Raw genomic sequence first — 20341 nt, forward strand, 5'->3', positions numbered from 1 at the left:
TCTGAAGAAGTCATACGGACTCAAAACTTTAGCTCTATTTCTCTCTCCACAAAAGCTGTCAGACCTGCAGAGTTTTTCCTGCATTTTCTGTTTTTATACCCAATGTTAAACCCAGTGCACTGCTGGAGGAATATACCCAATGTTAAATCCAGTGCACTACTGCAGCATTATACCCAAGGTTAAACCCAGTGCACTGCTGGAGGAATATACCAATGTTAAACCCAGTGATGCAGAATGTACTGTGGGTGGGGGACTTCAATGTCCATCACCAAGAGTGACTCGGTAGCACCACTAATGACCGAGCTGGCCGTGTCCTAAAGGACATAGTTGCTAGACTGGGTCTGTGGCAGGTGGTGAGGAAACCAACAAGAGGGAAAATCATACTTGACCTCATCCTCACCATCCTGACTGCTGCAGATGCATCTGTCCATGACAGTATCAGTAGGAGTGACCACCTCACAGTCATTGTGGAGATGAAGTCCCACCTTCACATTGAGGATATCCTTCAGTGTGTTGGGTGGCATTACCACCGTGCTAAATGGGGTAAATTTTGAACAGATCTAGCAACTCAAGACTAGGCATCCATGAGGCACTATGGGCCATCAGCAGCAGAATTGTACTCGAACAATATCTGTAATCTTATGGTCCGACATATTCCCCACTCTACCATTACCATCAAACCAGGGGACCAACACTGGTTCAATTAAGAATGCAGGAGGGCATGCCAGGAGCAGCACCAGGCATACCTAAAAATGAGGTGTCAACCTGGTGAAGCTATAACACAGGACTACTTGCATGTCAAACAGCATAAGCAGCAAGTGATAGGCAGAGCTAAGTGATCCCACAACCAAAGGATCAGATCTAAGCTCTGCAGTCTTGCCACTTCCAGTCATGAATGGTGGTGGACAATTAAATAACTCACTGGAGGAGGAGGTTCCACAAATATTCCCATCCACAATGATGGGGGAGCTCAGCACATCAGTGCATAAGATAAGACTGAAGCATTTGCTACAATCTTCAGCCATTAGTGCCAAGTGCACGATCCATCTTGGCCTCCTCCGGAGGTCCCCAGCATCACAGATGCCAGTCTTCAGCCAATTCAATTCATTCCACGTGATAGCAAGAAACGACTGACGGCACTGGATAGTGGAAAGGCTATTGGGCCTGACAATATTCCAGCAATAGTACTGAAGACTTGTGCTCCAGAACTTGCCACACCCCTAACCTGACCTCATTTCAGCCTTGGTTCAAACATGGGACAAAAGATCTGAACTCCTGAGGTGAGGCGAGAGTGACTGCCCTTGACATCAAGGCCACATTTGACAGAGCATGGCATCAAGGAGCCCTAACAAAACTTGAGTCAATGGGAATCGGGGAAAACTCTGTTGGTTGGGGGTCATACCTAGCACAAAGGAAGATGGTTGTGGTTGTTGGAGGTCAGTCATCTCAGCTCCAGGACATCACTGCAGGAGTTCCTCAGGATAGTGTCCTCGACCCAACCGTCTTCAGCTGCTTCATCAATGACCTTTCATCCATCATACGAGTGGGGATTTTCGCTGATTACTGCACAACGTTCAGCACCATTCGCGACTCCTCAAATACTGAAGCAGTCCATTTCCAAATCCAGCAAGACCTGGACAATATCCAGGCTTGGACTGACAAGTGGCAAGTAACATTCGCGCCACACAAGTGTCAGGCAAAGGCCATCTCCAACAAGAGCGAATCTAACCATCGTCCCTTGACGTTTAATGGCATGACCATCACTGAATCCCCCACTATCAACATCCTGGGGGTTACCAGTGATCAGAAACTGAACTGGACTAGCCATATAAATATCGTGGCTACAAGAGCAGGTCAGAGGCTAGGAATCCTGTGATGAGTAATACACCTCCTGACTCCCCAAAGCCCTTCCACCATCTACAAGGCACAAGTCAAGAGTGTGATGGAATACTTCCCATTTGCCTGGATGAGTGCAGCTCCCACAACACTCAAGAAGCTTGACACCATCCAGGACAAAGTAGCCCGATTGATTGGCATTGGCACTACATTCACTAACGTTCAATCCCTCACCACTGATGCACAGTAGCAGCAGTGTGTACCATCTACAAGATGCATTGAAATGAATTCACGAAAGCTCCTTTGGCAGCACTTTCCAAACCCATGACCACTACCATCTAGAAGGGCAAGGGCAGCAGACAGATGGGGACACCTCCACCTGGAAGTTCCCCTCCAAGTCACTCACCATCCTGACTTGGAAATATATCACCTTTCCTTCACAGTCGCTGGGTCAAAACTGTGGAACTCCCTTCCTAACAGCACTGTGGGTGTACCTACACCACATGGACTGCAGCGGTTCAAGAAGGAAGCTCGCACCACCTTCTCAAGGACAACTGGGAAGGGCAATAAATGCTGGCCCAGCCAGCGAATGAATGGCCCACATCCCGTGAATGAATAAATAAAAATACTGCACAGCCCCTCACAGAGAGAGAAGGAGCTGGGTTAAAGAGGGATGTGCTGAGACCCAAGGCCATAAAATTGGAGCGCGATAGATTGGAGAACCGCGCGGTAGGATTCGGTGCCGGAAGGAGCAGACCAGCGGCAGATTGTCGGCTCCACCGCTGACCGGCAGGCGGGTGGAGGACCGCTCGGCTCCCCCGCTGAACGGCAGGCGGGTGGAGGACAACTCGATTCCCCCGCTGACCTACAGCAAGAGGCGGAGCCAACGAGCTAGTCACGCGCATGCGCATTGCAGTTCAACAAGCGTACACACCAATGACGTCAACGGCGGGAGGAACCGCGCATGCGCTAGTGGATGCGCTGTGTGTCGTGTTCGTGCACAGTTTGCTGGCGCGTGGCTGATCAACAAAAGAGCAAGAGAAAGCTGATCATTGTTGTCCAAAAGCATGGATGTAAGTTCTTATAGTAATATCCAACTCATTCAGAGTGAGGGTGTACACACTTCTCATCCCTGCCACAACAATAGGTAGAATATACAGACTTTATTATAAAGGCAAAATACTGCAGATGCTGGAAATCTGAAACAAAAACAAAAAGTGCTGGAAATATTCAGCGGCTTGACAGCATCTACGGAGAGAAAGACAGAGTTAACGTTTCGAGTCCATATGGCTCTTCTTCGGAACTAAAGAGAAGTAAAGATATGGTAAAATATATACTGCGTAAGGGGGGTGGGACAGGTGAAGTTGGATAGAAGGCCAGTGATAGGTGGAGGCAAAGGAGAGATTGCAAAAGATGTCATAAACAAAAGATCGAAGGGGTGTTAATGGTGGTGATACTGGCTAAAGGAGGTGCTAATGGTGACATAAAGAGTAGAAAGCATAATAAGCAAGTGACAGATGGCCCTAGTGGGGGTTGCGGGAGGGGACGGTGGTAGGAAAAAAGATCGACATAGGCTAAAAGGTGGGGGTAAAGCAATGAATAAAAATGGAAATAAATTTTTTTTAAAAATAATAAAAATAGGTGGAAAATATATACAAGTTAAAAAATAAATATTTGAAAAACGGGTGAGGATGGAGGAGAGTTGGTCTGAAGTTGTGGAACTCAATGTTAAGTCCGGAAGGCTGTAAAGTGCCTAATCGGAAGATGAGGTACTGTTCCTCCAGTTTGTGTTGAGCTTCACTGGAACATTGCAGCAGGCCAAGGACGGACATATGGGCATGAGAGCAGGATGGTGTGCTGAAGTGGCAAGCGACAGGAAAGTCTGGGTCATGTTGCAAACAGGCCGAAGATGTTCTGCAAATCAGTCACCCAGTCTGAATTTGGTCTCTCCAATATAGGGGAGACTGCATTGGGAGCAGCGAATGCAGTAGACCAAATTGAGGGAAGTGCAAGTGACTGCTTCAGTTGAAAGGAGTGTTTGGGCCCTTGGACAGTGAGGAGGGGGGAAGTAAAGGGGCAGGTGTTGCAATTGTATGGGAAGGTGCCATGGGAGGGGGTTGAGGTGATGGAGGAGTGGACCAGGGTGTCCCAGAGGGAACGGTCCCTACGGAATTCCGATTTGGGGGGGGGGGGAGGTGGTGAAGGGAAGATGTGTTTGGTGGTGGCATCATGCTGGAAATGGCGGAGGATGATCCTTTGAATGCGGAGGCTGGTGGGGTGAAAAGTGAGGACAAGGGGGACCCTATCATGGTTCTGAGAGGGAGAGGAAAGTATGAGGGCAGAGGCGTGGGAGTTGGGTTGGACACGGTTGAGTGACCTGTCACCAACCGTGGTTGGGAAACCTCGGTTAAGGAAGACGTCAGACATGTTTTGGAAAGCAGCATCATCAGAACAGATACGATGGAGGCAAAGGAACTGAGAGAATGGGATGGAGTCTTTACACGAAGCAGGGTGTGAGGAGTTGTAATCGAGGTAGGTGTGGGAGTTGGTGGGCTTGTAATGAATATTGGTGGACAGTCTATCATGAGAAATTGAGACAGAGAGGTCAAGGAAGGGAAGGGAAGCGTCAGAGATGGACCATGTGAAAGTGGTGGAGGGGTGGAAATTGGAAGCAAAATTAATACATTTTTCCAGGTCCAGACGAGAGCATGAAGCAGCACTGAAACAGTCATCGATGTACCGGAGAAAAAGTTGTGGGAGGGGGCCTGAGTAGAACTGGAACAAGGAATGTTCCACATATCCCATAAAGAGACAGGCATAACTGGGGCCCATGCGGGTACCCATAGCCACACTTTTTATTTGGAGGAAGTGAGACGAGTTTAAGGAGAAATTGTTCAGTGAGAGAACAAGTTCAGCCAGACAGAGGAGTGGTGGTGGATGGGGTTTGTTTGGGCCTCTGTTCAAGGAAGAAGCTAAGGGCCCTCAGACCATCCTGGTGGGGGATGGAGGTGTAGAGGGATTGGATGTCCATGGTGAAGAGGAGGCAGTTGCGACCAGGGAACTGGAAATTTTTGATATGATGTAGGGCATCAGAGGAATCATGGATGTAGGTGGGAAGAGACTGGACAAGGGGAGAGAGAAGGGAGTCAAGATGGGAAGAAATGAGTTCTGCTTTCTACTCTTAATGTCACCATTAGCACCTCCTTTAACCCGTGCCACCACCATCAACGCGCCTTCGATCTTTTGTTTATGACATCTTTTGCAATCTCTCCTTTGCCTCCACCCATCACTGGCCTTTTATCCAGCTTCACCTGTGCCACCCCCCTTAAATAGTATATATTTCACCATATTTTTACTTCCCTTTAGTTCTGAAGTAGAGTCATTCGGACTCAAAAGTTAACTCTGTCTTTCTCTCCACAGACGCTGTCAGACCTGCTGAGTTTTTTCAGCACGTTTTGTTTTTGGTACAGACTTTATGATTACTATATAATGATAGTTGCAGTTTTATCAAATATGTTAACTTTTTTGACAACAGTTGTGGCTAAAAACACAAAACGTTATTTGCAGAACTGGAAAAGTCCAGAAGCCTTATTGCTTGTATCAAAAGAGAAATTAATAAATGTTGGAACTTGTCTGCATCAATGGAAACATTCAGTAACCTTGTAATTTTGATGTTGTGAATCATTTTTAATAACGTAGGGCTCTTCTCATTTTGGGAAAGTGCAGGATGAAAATCCTCAGAACAGAATTTCTACTGATTATACTTGCAATAATGTAGAGAGGAATAATGCCGTATGATCTCCTCCAAAGTACTGTATGATGAGCATTTATGATGGAAAATACTTATGGGCCAGAATTTTGCCATTGGCGAGCAGGGGGGCGGGGCCCACGGGACATGTAAAATGACGCAGGATGACATTGGGCGGAACCCCCGACGTCATCCCGCCCCATTTAAATTTTCAGGAAGGCGGGGGCGCAGCAAAATCAGCTGCGGGCCCACCGACCTGTCAATGGCCAATTGAGGCCATTGACAGGATCATTTAACCAATTAAAGGACCTGCCCGTCCAATCTTAAGGTTGGCGGGCAGGCCAGGAGCTCCGGCATAAAATAGAGAAAACATGAAACCTCATCCAGCAGCGGGATGAGGTTTCATGCAGGGATTTAAAAATGTTAATAAAGTTATTCTGTAAATTATGAATATGTCCCAACTCTTGTAATATTTTTCAAACTCCAGGTGATCTCCCTGAGGCTGCACTTAGCCTCAGGGAGATGTGCGCTCTTTCGTGCGCATGCGCGAAAGAGCACACTTTCGCTATTAGGGAATCCCCTCCGCCCGCACAGGGAGTGCATAGCGCTTCCCGCTGGGCGTCATGCTGGGTGGGCCTTAATTGGCCTGCCTACGTAAAATGGCGGCGGGGCCCGCTTCGCTGGCAGGGATCGGCTCCCCGCCCGCTGGAGATTGGGTCAGGCCCACCTGCCCAACAGGCAGAAAATTCTGCCCACGATGTCAATTAAACGTTCATGTAGTAGACAAGGGTGTCATATGTTCCAACTTATTTTTAACCTTTCAGCAGTACTGACCTGTTTAACAACAAAACTCAAATCACACACACAATGATGAAGTTCAATGGCTTTGAAGAGTAACATCAGCATAAGCTCTAGTGATATAAATAACTCATGAATGTTCCAATATTGACAAAAATGGCCCATACCTGTACAGCATAGCAACAGTATTCCGTTTCTTCTGTGAAACCTTCCCAGGTGAGCCAGCCAATGAATCAGAATACATTTCTCCCAATAAAGAAATGCAACATATTCTAAAGAGGGAAAACCAAAAGAAAAATTAACAGGACTGGCAAGTAGCTATTTAAGCCAGAGTAATAGTCTACAAAATGTTGTGATAATTTCTTAGAACCAAATTGTTTCATTGTGATACATGTCCTCAAGGGTAACTAGGGATGGGCAGTAAATGCTGGCCCAGCCAGTGAAGCCCACATCCCGTGAATGAATTAAAAAAAAACTTAAATCTCAGAATAAATGTTTTAGAATTTAGTTCCTAAAATGATGTATAATGTCTTCTTTGAAAAATGTTTACCTTCTCTGTGCCAGTCACTGTTCTTGTTCTGAAGGAATAGAAAGGTGAACTGTGCCTGTGGTAATCTCTAGCATTGTATAATTGCTGAGGGAAAAATAGTAAGGCAGTAGGCCATGCCTTTTTCTTCAACTGTTTCTCTTCCCTGCATCCATCCAAGGAAGCACCTAACCGTAGTTGTGTGGCACCCCCTTTGACAACTGATCATTCTTTGGAAAATTATTTTATCAGGCTTCTGTAGACTCCTTACATTGTTGTTGCTGTGAGAATATACTATTTCCAATAATTCATGGAATACTATGGAACCTCCTATTTTATCTGTACAGACTTAAAGAAAGTACGTACACAAAATGTATGTGAACGCTAATGGAACCACTTCTATTTTGAATGCTAATCAGGAAGTACTAATTTGTATAAATTGCAACTTCTTAAAGTACTTTTTTATTGTATAGTAATGAATTTTGTCATACCTTGGTAATATATTGCACATCTTAAGTAAATGTGTGCATTCTGCATCAACATACATCTAACTAGGTTTGGAAAAACTATTTTGTGAGAGGTTGGCTGAAGCTATGCAATGAGACTGCGGTTGTCTTCTCCAGTTCACTTCATTCTGCATTTCTATACTGCGAGGTAAGTAGCTGACTGATACACTTTTTTCTGCCAGAATAGTTAAACCACTCTTTTAATGACAGTGTTTTTCAAGACAAAAGAAACATGATTAAACAGGTAGAGTTCAACATTCTGATCCCATGGGCATGCCAATGAGTAATTAAATTAACTAAAAACACTGTTGTGTGTCCATACATTCTGTGTGTTATTTAGTCCATGCATCTGTATGCCAGTGTTTCTATGTGTGCTGTCTGATGTGTGTGACATCATGTCCCTGGGTAGAGAATTTTATTTAATTCATGTTACAAAGTACTCCAACCTCAGGGATGGTGTTTGTCAATAGTACTGTAAAGTTACTTCTAAAGCTGCAAAAATATAATTCAAGGCTACTTCCTTTACCACCCCATTCCACCAGCCCCAGGACACAACCTACTGCTGCTCTAGAGGGGTATTTCCATTTTGCTTTAGCATGTGTCAACTTCCAAAAATGCCTTAACAAAGTTCTTCACAAAAGGCTGCTGCATCTGGCCAAAATATTTGATAAGGTGCCATATCAAAGGTTATTGTGGAAAATAAAAGCTCATAGTGTAGGGGGTAACATATTGGCATGGATAGACGATTGGCTAGCTAACAGGAAACAGAGAGTAGGCATAAATGGGTCTTTTTCTGGTTGGCAGGATGTTACAAGTGGTGTGCCATAAGGATCAGTGCTGGGGCCTCAACTTATAACAATTTATATAAATGACTTGGATGAAGGGACCGAAGGAATGGTTTCTAAATTTGCTGATGACACAAAGATAGGTAGGAAAGCAACTTGTGAAGAGGACATAAGGCGGCTACAAAGTGACATAGATAGGTTAAGTGAGTTGGCAAAGATCTGGCAAATGGAGCATAATGTGGGCAAATGTGAAATTGTCCAATTTGGTAGGAAGAATAAAAAAGAAGCATTTTATCTAAATGGTGAGAGATTGCAGAGCCTGAGGGATCTGGGTGTCCTAGTTTATGCATCACAAAAGGCCAGTATGCAGGTACAGCAAGTAACTAGGAAAGCTAATGGAATGTTATGTTTATTGCAAGAGGAATTGCATATAAAAATAGAGAGGTTATGTTTCAGTTTTACAGACACTGGTGAAACCACATCTGGAGTACTGTGTGCAGTATTGCTCTCCTTATTTAAGGAAGGATTTAAATGCATTAGAAGCAGTTCAGAGAAGGTTTACTAGACTAATACCAGGAATGGGCAGATTGTCTTATGAGAAAAGATTGCACAGGCTAGGGGCAGAATTTTCCACGCCACGTTGGTGTTGGGCATGTTTGGTGGTGTGAGCAAACAAAATGGCGAGAAGGCCTGAAATCAGTTTCACCAGGTTGTGAAACCAGCTTGCGATCAACCGTTCAACCTGTCGATGGTGGGCTGCATTCCCCACCATTGGACATCGGGAACCTCACTGTGATACATCTGCATATCATTATAAGGCCAGCCCGCTGAAATAATCCCCCGGAACTTACTGCCAGGGCCTTGCTCACATCACGGACATCTGAGGAGCAGTAGATGCAGGAGCCCAGCAGCAATGGCACACTGGAGGAATGTCCATGGCATGCTGAGTGGATTCTCATGGACATGGCTCTGCTGCAAAGCAGTCCATGGAAGTTCAAAAATCACCACTGAGGGTCTGCTCACAACAGATGATGGTCGAGGGAGTGGAGAGGGAGGTCCAGCTGTGTTTGGGACAGGAAGGTCTAGGATCAACTAGGAGAGGAAGAGGTGACGGGGGGGATGAGGTTCGGAGGGGGAGGGAATGAAGGTGTCAGGGGATGAGGTTGGGAGGTGGGGAATGAAGGTGTTGGGGGATGACATTAGGAGGGGGGAACAAAGGTATCGGTGGGGCTGGGAGGGGGTGGAGGGAGTACGGGGTGGGAGGAGGGGTAACGGGGAGAAGATGGCAACTGGGGAGGTAGGTGCAAGGGGAGGTGGAAGGTGTAAGGGAAGGAGCTCGGACGGTGGAAGGAGTGCGGAGAGGGGAGGGAGTAATGGTGGAGGAAGGAGTCGGGAAGGAGAAAGGCTGGAGGAATGAATCGGGGGGGGAAGGACTAAGGTTGGAAAAGAAGAAAGGGTGTCTGAGGTAGTCAGGAGGGGGAAGGACCACGTTTCCCTCTCGCGTTGCCACTGCAGGAACTCACCCATGGCTCACACAGTGGAGTGCAGGTCTGCACACATCTTCACGTTTTGCTGGACCAGAGTCTCCATGGCGTCTGCCATCCTTCCCATGGAGACCTCCATACGTGCACATGTGGGCATCACTTCTTCAGAGAACAGGCGGACACACTCCTCCAACTTGCAAGCCACTCTATTGAAGGCTTCCAACACCTCTGGGTGATGTTCCCACACCTTCTGCTGACTCCACAGCATGAGTTGGAAGGCCAAATTCAGAGATTCATCATCTGACTCAGACTTCACAGATGCCTCTTCCCCAGCAGTGCTCCAAGTGCCAGGGAGCTCGGCTGTACCTGCCTTCCCCTGCTGCAGACATGTGTCCGTGCGGTGACCACCGGATTGTGAACCCAAGCCCGTTCTAGATCCAGATCCCACCGAGGTGTCTGTCTCTGCGCTGGTGCAGGGTGTGGGTAAGCACTGTGACAGGTCTTCCAGGCTGCTTATTTCCAGCTCTTCAATGGGGGAGGTGTTCTCTTGGCTGGAGGTGAGGATGTGGATGGAGATGAGGGACTGGCTGGCTGAGGGTGTCAGTCATTTGGCAGAGCTCCCTGTGAACCAAGTAGAGATAATTAGTGCATGGCAGCAGACTCGAGAGAAAGAGCAGTCACAGTTGTGTTGAGAGAGGGATGATGTGGTGCAGGATCCTCACGAGGGTGTTCGCCGTTGACCTCACCGTCACTGCAGGCACAGTCCATGTCCTCACCAGTCAGTGCGATGGCACACTCTTCAAAGTGAGTGAGGGGCCTAATATGGGCCACTGCACTCCCGGTCTGGGACCTCTTCCTGCTGATATTAGCAGGCTTCTCCTGCATGAAAACAGATGGAGAGAGTGTGAGCAGGACACATGGCACTGCATGGAATGTTTGTGTGGCGAGCAGAGACATGGACGGGATGAAGACGCGAGCTCGAGACGATATGAGCCTGATGGAGTTGTGAGGGTATGTGTGAGAGTTAGTGGTGTTGTCCCTTGAGGTGTGAGATCCCTGTGGATGTGTGATGGGCTTGTTGAGTGTGTGAGTTGAGAGTGAGGAGAAGAGTGAGTTACCCTGGCGGAATGGATGAGACCATTCATCCTTTTGTGGCACTGGGTGGCTGTTGTCTTTTGAAGGGCATTGGTGCTGACCACAGTTGCCACCATCTCCCATGCTGGATTGGTGATGCCGCTGGCCCTCCTGCAGCCAGAGCGAAGGCAGAGGACATCATGGTGGGCTTCCACAGCATCCAAAAGGTGCTCAAGGCATATGTCACTAAACCGGGAGGCTGCAGTCTTTTTGCCTTTCAGGGTCATCCTGTCTTTTATGCGGCAGTCATGGGCTGGAAGCACTGAGAGGTGTGCATGCAGCTACACTTTAAATGTGACGCCCGGCATGATGAAGCAGCGAGGTGATGGCGTAGGGGCGAATGAGAACGCACCCACCATCGAAATGGCATGTTTCCCGGAATTGCATAATTAATGCAGCGAGTTTGGGACGATACAGTATGAGAAGTCGCCATTGTGGCTGGTGAGTGGTAAAACATTTTTCCCGCCCGCTACCGCACTTAGTGCAAAGCTGGGATGGTTCCGCCCTAACCTTGTATCTGCTGGAGTTTAGAAGAGTAAGAGGCAACTTGATTGAAACCTTTAAGATCCTGAGGAGTATTGACATGGTGGATGTGGAGAGGATGTTTCCTCTTGTGGAAGAATCTAGAACTAGGGGTCACAGTTTAAAAATAAGGGCTCACACATATAAGACAGAGATGAGAATTGTTTCCTCTCAGAGGATAGTGAGTCTTTGGAACTCCCTTCCTCAAAAGGCAGTGGAAGCAGAGTCTTTGAATATTTTTAAGGCAGTGGTAGATAGATTCTTGATAAACAAGGGGGTGGAAGTTTAGCAGGAGTAGTCGGGAGGTTACAATCAGATCAGCCATGGTCTCATTGAATGGTGGAGCAGGCTTGAGGGGCCGAGTGGCCTACTTCTGCTCCTAATTCATATGTTCATATTCAAGGTAGATTCTAGATAGAGACAAGGAATTGGCCTAAGTGAAAGAAATAAAATATATGGAGTAGGGAATTAACAATGGTGTGGTGAAATGTTCTCAGTGAAGTGCCCAGAGATTGATGATCATACGAATTAGGAGCAGGAGAATGCCATTCTGCCCCTCAATCCTACACTATGACTTGGATTCAGGCATTCAATATAAATTGATCAAATTTTCAGATTAAACTTGGAAGGATTCTAGTGAGACAGCCAAATTTACCACTTCAAAGGGAGACATAAAGTCAAGGAATGTGTGGACTGAGAGATTAAATGAAACGTAAACAAATTTAAGCTGCTGCACAGAGAGGAAAATGGGCAGGTTATGTATTCTAGGAATGTCATTACATGAACTAAGGGTGAATTGAAAGAGATCCGGGGTGTTAGTAGACCAAACTTAATAGGAGCAGCAATCAGTTCAACAATATCAGACTGAAACTGTGCAATGTGGTCACTCTGTTCCTTGAGTGTGAGGTTTGGTTTTAGTCATCAATACTCAAGGTAAACATTCAAGCCAAGGACACAGTACAGTGAAGAACCATGGCATATTTGTAATTAAGACTCAAATAATGGGATTACTTTCAAAGCCATTTCATTATAAGGACTTGCTATATTACACACTGGATATATTATATACATACCTTGTAATTCAAATGTGATCATAGTCATAGAAAATTTATGGCATGGAAGGAGGCCATTCGACCCATCATGTCCTTGCCTGTCTGGATGAGACAGGCCAAAAGAAGGGCCACAGGCCTAGGTCATGGTTGGGCGACAAAAAGTGGGATGTGTGGGATTAGGCATGAGGTGGGAGAGAGGGCAAGGGGCATGGAAGGCTTTGAAGTCAGCACCAGTGCAGCATCCAGGACACCTCTCTCTCTTTCTTGTCTGTCATCGAAACGCACACCACTGAACGAAAGCAACTGCGTATGGTAGGCCCATCCCTGTCTCAAATCAACTGATATTTTTTTTTAATCCTGCGCAAAACCAGTAGCACTATTGATCTCTGATCTCTCGCTTTGTGTGTGCGATCCTTCTTACTCACTTGTTCTAGGCTGACGGAGCTGGTGCAACACGCCTATTCATCAGCATTGGCGAGGTTTTTGTGCAGAGTGAGCTTCCAGCCGCGCAAGAGGTGCCAGACACTGTTGACCAAGGTTTGAGGCACGTACCTGCAATTGCTGTTTTTATAAGAATGGTCTAAGACTTTCAGAACAGTTTAATCCTGTGCCATATCTGCAAAGTTCTATCACTGAAAAATCTATAGTAAACAGAACAGCTGCACTTGTTTAACAATCAGTCAACTTCAGGTTCTAAGATTGGTTTTCAATTAATCATATGCAGTATTAGCTTGTGATGAAGCGCCAATGAATAAAAATGGAAAAGCATTTGTAATCAATTAAATGACACATAATCTAGCAATGATTGTAAAAATTATAGTTTTCATTGTTATAACCTATTAGAAGTTAATCATATTGGTTTAATAAATAAGCACATGACAAAATACACCCACCTGTTAACTTGAAGAAATATAAATAAAGCAATTTTTATCCTCAATACTGATTTTTGAACATACGCTATGTTAAAAATTGCTATCACATTGCTATCAGATACAGATCTATTTTCTGCTGAATAACCTTTCATTGTTTTGGCACCTAACAGAAGAATTAGCTTAACTCACAGTCAAAAATCAATGCACATTTTCAAAAATTGTTTTTTTTTAATTTTTTGTAGGAATAAACAACCAACAGGCAGAATTTCTAATGTTTGAGCAACGTATTTTCAATCTCCCTAAATCTTAATGAAACAATTAAATCAAGAGATCAATCTGAACAAACTCACCTCTCTTTCCAATCTGCAGTTCGTAGGCCCACATTTCCTGTCCCTTTAGCAAGGCATTAAGGCAATCACTTGAGGTATTCAACTGTTGGAGACGAACCATTAAGCCTTATCACTTGGACAATGGGACCCTGGTTAGGAGAGCTTCCTACGCATGATCTAATCAAATTACCTTTCAAATACACTGACAATGACCTTATTTGGATCCCCTGGGCAGTTGCCGAGAGAAGGTCATGTTACAAGACAACCCCTTGTACGTTTAAGCACCTTTGTCTCTGCAGAACTGAGGATAAGCAGCTGAGATGCTGAGAGAGAAGACCAGAATGGGTCCCTCCTGCCTCCCTCTCTCTCTAGTTTACCTTGCAAGCTTTGAATTCTGTTTGCTGACTATCCAGAGACACCCCTGCTGCAGACAAAGACTTCTTTAAAGAACTTAACCCAGCACTACCATCTCCAGAAAAACATCCAAATCAGTCATCTACATCTTGAAATCGCAAGCGATGAGACCATCGAAGAAAAATCGCAAGACCAGCAAATTAAGCCTAAAGCCAGTTGAGTTACCAAGCTACAGACTGCATATTCCTTTTATTTTTTATGGACTTTAATCTAACCAACCTGTCCTTACCCACTCTACAATCTATTCTTGTGTGTACGTGTGTGTGCACGTGTGTGTGCCGTGAACTTCGAATGTGTGTGTGTGCAAAACTCATTGTATATTTTATTATTTTACTTAGATCGGTTTAAATATAAAAACCTTTTTCTTTGTTAAATGCAACAAAACCTGTCCAATTGTTCTTTTATGATCACAGCGTGTAAACAGTTAAGTACTCACCAAATTGGCAAGTATATCCTTTTCAAACAAAATAAATCTGTTGCCGGCAAACGAGGAGAGGTGAGTAGCCATTCAGCCCCTCCTCATCTGATTATAATACCAGTGACTGTGAAGGAGGCTGTGATGGTGAACTTTTATGTATCTGGTGTCTTCCAGGCTTGAGCTGGAGATTCTTGCCATGTCTCACAGTTTTCCATCCACTGTTGTGTGAGGGAGGACATTAAGGCTATTTATTCCTTGAGAGCTAACTACATTTAATTTTCTCTTGCCAAAGAAAAAGTTAGCATGGAGATATTGCAAGTAATTAGGAAGGCAAATAGAATGTCAGTCTTAATTGTAAAGGGGATGAAGTATATAAATAAAGAAGTCTTGCTACAACTGTGCAGGGCATTGGTGAAATTGCACCTAGAGTACTGTGTACAGTTTTGTCACCTTACTTACTTACTATATATTGCATTGGAAACAGTTCAGAGAAGGTTCACTAGCCTAATTGCAGGGATAAGGGATGATTTTTGAGGAAATGTTGAGCAGGTTGGGTATATACTCAGAAGAATGAGAGGTGATCTTATTGAAGCATATAACGTTCTGACGGGGCTTGACAGGATCGATGCTGAGAGAATGTTTACCCTTCTTGACATCAAGAGCTATCACTTGCCCGGCATGCACCAAATGAAAGCCATGCTGCAACTCAATACTTGATAGAGCAGATCATTGTAATGATGAAACAATGGGCGGTATTTAATGGAGGTGACGGGGTTTCACCTGCTAGTTGGAGAGAGAGAGAGAGCAGATGAGAGCTCCACATCACCTATTTTAAGGAAGGCCCTTCGAATTAAATGCCACTCAGGCACTTAACAGGATAGAAGTGGCTCTCCCCTGGGATCAGGAACCCCAAGGGAGGGAGGTCACCGGCGGAAGTCCTGCTCGGCAAGAACTGCCTGCCAGTCAGAGGCTGATAATTCTATTGAATGGCAATGCAACTGGGGAGGTGGTAGCTGCTGCTGGTATGGCACCCATCCAAGGCTTGGGATGTGAATGGACCCACGCTATAGGTGAGTGATGGCAGGAAGGGGATCGCAGGGTGGGTGTTGTGGGGTGTGGGGTGGGTAGGAGGATCATCAGGAAGGACAGGGATTGGTTCTCACAATGGTGTATCCCTTGATCAGGCACTGAGTGCCTTTGGACGAGAGATCTCTCCTGGAAGTCTGCAAGCCACATCGCACGGGTTAATACCAGCAGCATTAATTGCCCACTTAAGGACCTCAACTGGCAACGGGATGGGAAGGCTGTCCACAGGCCTTCCCTCCATGGATTTAATCGGGGGGAGGCAAGAAGGTGATGGGCTCCAGCCTGCCACCCTCTTCCCTGATTATATGCCCTCCCCGCCACCAAACTCGCTAGAGGGGAGGACATTAAATTTTCACTCAATGATGGACAGCTTTAAAGGAGCCCTGCAGTATTCAGCAGAGCATGTGTCAATGTTCGTGGTGGACTGCTGCATGCTGCACAACCTGGCCATCATGAAGGAATAGCCCTTACTACCAGCTATATAGCGAGCAGCTCAGGAACAGGAGCATGATAAGAGAGGGGGAAGAGAACGAGGAAATGAAAGTGAGGACCTGGACAGCCCCTTTCTACCCAGCTGTCCATGAAGAACTTATGCGACTGCAACACCAGTAACCTCAACCCCATTTCCCCATTCACTAACATTCCCACATCTTACCTTTCCTCTCTCACTGACCATCACAGTATCGTCTTGGCCACAATGCAAAAATAAAAAGCACCAATAATAACAATTTCAAACCAAATTTATAAATGAAATCATGCCATTTTGCATCCAAAATCAACTAATCAATTACCCTTGTGTATTCTCTTACTGCCTGTCTATCGTGTACCTTTGTCTGCACTTGTGCTCCTACGCAGTGCTGCCCAAGTGACTGCAGCATAGCCGGTGGAAGACTGTTGACTTTCAGTGGAGGAGACTGCAGATGACCTTGGAGGACGACCTTGAGCAGCTTTGATCCTAAATAGCCCAGCCGTGACTGCACTATCTCAGCATGGGCAGCAGCATTTCAGGCTGGCTGGCTGACAAGCAACAGCAAGGGTACTGGCAGAGTGACAAGAATGGGAGGATGAATGCTGTATTCCTGAGAGAGAACAGAAAATTCCAGTTCCATTGAACCACTGGCACTCCCCCAGGATGATGCCTCAGCAATCCTAATAATCTGTTGGAGGATCGATTGCTGGACCACTGTGACACTCTGGATGCCCCTTGAACACCGGTATCCACAGCCATGATGACAGCAGTCTGAGCTGACATAATAGCAAGCTGACCTCCATGACAGCAGTCTGAGCTTCCACTGCTGTGCTCAGATGTTGAGCGGCTGCTGCTTGCATTGCAATAGAAGCTGTGATGTGGCCATCAGAGGTGACCATCCATTCCACGTTGGAAAGGATGGGCTCCAAGCTCTACGTACAGGCCTGTACCTAGTTGGTACCAGACTCCTCCATATTCCTTAAGATTGATCGCAGGCTTTCTGGCAGGCTTCCCGGGGTGCCTCCCAGTTCACCAAGCATTTTGTTGTGCACACCTATTAGCGTTCTTTTATAGTCTGCCCATTGAGGTCCGCACCTGCGCCCTCTGAGCAGAGGCCGCATGTAACTTCGCCCTCGAGCAAGCTGGCATCTGTGTTATTCTTGCTCCGACTGCAGCCCACTCATGCCGTGTGTCTCACCACCTGCAGATCCTGCCTCTTATCTATCCTCTAAGCTGCACAGAGTGTTAGTTTCCAAGCTGGTGGCCGCAAGTGTGAAATGAACTACGTACAAACACACATCCGAATTAGGAGCAGGAGTAGGCCACTCAGCTCTTTTGAGCCTGCTCTGCCATTCAATAAAATCATGGCGGATCTGATTTTAACCTCAACTTCACATTCCTGCCTACTCCCGATAACCTTTCATCCCCTTGTTTATCAAGGATCTATTTACCTCTGCCTTAAAGATATTCAAGGACTCTCCCTCAACCACCTTTTCCGGAAGAGAATTCCAAAGCCTCAAAACTCTCCAAGAGAAATTTTTTTTCCTCATCTCTGTCCTATATGGGTAACCCCTTATTTTCAAACAGTGACCCCAAATTCTAGATCTTCCCACAAGAGGAAACATCCTTTCCACACCCACCCTGTCAAGTTCCCTCTGAATCTTATGTGTTTCAATCAAGTAATGTTTTTGTGCCTTCATTATCACTCTCTTCTTCATGCTCCTGCACCTCCAGGGAAGGTTATACCTCTTGGGCATCTGAAAGGAAAAAGGCACAAGGATAAGGCTGTGATGTAAGAAATTGGGGGGGTGGAGGGGGTGAAGGATCGTGGATGTAAGAGGTACATGCTTACACCATCTGCAGATGGTAAATCAGAAGAGAGTCTGGGATGAAGTGAATTGCATGAGACAGAGGATTAGGAATGAGTGTAGTATCACCATCAATAGTTTCAGCGTGGTTGCTGGCCATTGCCTCAGCAATGGACATCCCAATAATGGCCAGCACTGTCTTTCCCATGGGGATAAGGACCGTCAAGTGTAGCTGTCCCCTTCTGTAATTTTTTTAAAAATTCATTCTAGGGATGTGAGTGTCGCTGGCTAGGCCAGCATTTATTGCCCATCCCTAACTGCCCTTGAGCAGGTGCTGCTGCGCCACCTTCTTGAACTGCTGCAGTTCATCTGGTGCAGGTACACCCACAGTGCTGTTGGGGAGGGAGTTCCAGTATTTTGATCCAGTGACACTGAAAGAACAGCAAAATATTTCCAAGTCAAGAAGGTATGTGGCTTAGAGGGGAACTTGCAGGTGGCCATATTCCCATGTGCCTGCTGCCCTTGTCCTTCTATGTAGATATTGCGGGTTTGGAAGGTGCTGTAGAAGGAGCCATGGTGAGTTGCTGCAGTGCATCTTGTAGATGGTACACACTGCAACCACTGTGCATCAGTGGTGGAGGGTGTGAATGTTTAAGGTGGTGGATGGGGTGCTGATCAAGCAGGCTGCCTTGTCCTGGATGACATTGAGCCTATTGCGTGTTGGAGTTGCACTCATCCAGATTAATGGAGAGTATTCCATCACAATCCTAACTTGTGCCTTATAGATAGTGGGCAGGCTTTGGGGAGTCAGGAGGTAAGTTACTTGACACAGAATTCCCAGCCTCTGACCTGCTCTTTTAGTCACAGTATTTATATCCTGGTCCAGTTAAGTTTCTGGTCAGTGGTAACCTCCTTGCCCCCAGGATGTTGATGGGTGGGGGATTCAGCAATGGCACTGCCATCGAATGTCAAGGGTTATGTCCTGCTGCTTCCAGTTGTGCATCGCCTTGTCCTGAAAGAGATAGGGAAATGTGTCAGTGAGTATCATGCATGTGTTTTGCTGATGTGGCTGTCACAGTTGAATAGTTGCAGTGTGTGCAACCTGTGAAATGTGAGTGTGAGTCTTGCAGCAGCACTAAGTGTGGGAGGTTAAGGTGAAGCATATAATGTTCAGTGTGAGGCCTAATTGATGGAAATTGTTGGTAGATGAGGTGAATTGAGCTTTGTCCGGGCCTAGTTTTGCAATTGGTAGGGTATGGCATTTGAAGATGTGTTCATTGACATTGACCACTTGTGTAAGGTCATTGAACTTAAAGCGGTACTGCATTCAGGTCCACAGTGCTTGACTCCTGGCATTGACCTCTATGGTTATCTACTTCCACACCTTTTGACTATGTGTCTAGAGGGTCTCCTGCTTCCCTCTGGATATAGGACTTTTCTCCTCCTTTCCATCTTCTCCATAATGACCTTCAGTGTGGTGCTCATAAAGTTTGGAACCCATTTTCTTCCCTGTTGTGCCATTCCTCACTTTTTCCCAGGCCAGATTCTCTTCAACTATGTCTCCCAGCACTTCCTCTAGCCACAATACACTTTCATTTTAGGCAGTGGAGGATAGCTCGAAGTAGTGCTAGCCCCACACAATATTGGTCCCCTGTTGATGCGTGCAGCCAATGAACAGTACAGTGAATACTGGCTGGACAGAGATCAGTCAAATAAGCAGGCAGCATAAAGCTGTCATGCTGACTGCATTAAATCCAAGGCTCCAGGTTAATCGTTCAACATGGTACAATGCTCGTTTTCAGGGGTGATCTAATTTAGCCTCTTATCAAGTCTTCAAGAATTCAGCCATTTAAACAAGGAAGAGTCTGGGTTTGGTCCATCATCTTTGGGATAAGTTAATTGTCTGTTGGTAGGAGAGCTTTCATCTGTTGGCAACCTGTTTCTCACCTAAAAACAAATGGATAATCAGCAATTGAAAACATGATGGGGACTTTGTGCACTCATCTGCCTGCCTGAATATACTTTCTGGCAGAACCTTAAATGGGTGCCCAGCAACCTTGTTAAAGAAGGTGAGAGTCTGAAATAAAAGCACAAAATGCTGGAAATAGGCAGCAGGTCAGGCAGAGAAGCACAGAGAAACATATAGAGAGAAACACAGTTAACATTTCAGGTCAGTGACCTTTCATCAGAGAGACAGGTCGGAATCTGTTTAGTTGTGCAAATCAGAGTCCTACGCATGTTGTCCTATTTCTCCCAAAGTTGAAAGACCTAACCGATTCCTCCATGCCTTACTAATATCTTCTGACTATAAGCTGGTCCATTCTCGTCTAATGCCACCTGCCCCACCACCCCCTCCCCCACCCCCACCCCCACCCCAAAAAGACTAACTAGCCAACCAAGTGAACAGATTACAGTTACTGCAGCTTGCTTGTAAAATGTAAATAAGGCCTGAACCTGAAAGTGGGTCAGGCCTCCTGACTGCTGCATTGGGCAATTGCTAGAGTTGCGTTGTAGAATATTGCTGCCATTTGTCACCCAAACCAAAAGTTCTTTC

At 46.0% G+C, this 20341-nt stretch overlaps 1 protein-coding gene across 1 annotated transcript in view; it reads right to left on the minus strand.

Annotated features, from left to right (window-relative positions):
- kcnab1a (potassium voltage-gated channel subfamily A regulatory beta subunit 1a) overlaps positions 1 to 16425 on the minus strand; it is a 407972-nt gene extending 391547 nt beyond the window's left edge. Inside the window, exons 1-2 of the mRNA XM_078563807.1 lie at positions 16338 to 16425; positions 6550 to 6654 (exon numbers count right to left, since the gene is read on the minus strand). Coding sequence (XP_078419933.1) covers positions 6550 to 6626 — 77 coding nt within the window. The 5' untranslated portion in view covers positions 6627 to 6654; positions 16338 to 16425. The remainder of the gene's footprint in view (positions 1 to 6549; positions 6655 to 16337) is intronic.
- Positions 16426 to 20341: the final 3916 nt, after the last annotated feature.

The sequence above is a fragment of the Cetorhinus maximus genome, chromosome 19, assembly GCF_964194155.1.
Source record: "Cetorhinus maximus chromosome 19, sCetMax3.hap1.1, whole genome shotgun sequence".
In the NCBI taxonomy this organism is placed as follows: domain Eukaryota; kingdom Metazoa; phylum Chordata; class Chondrichthyes; order Lamniformes; family Cetorhinidae; genus Cetorhinus; species Cetorhinus maximus.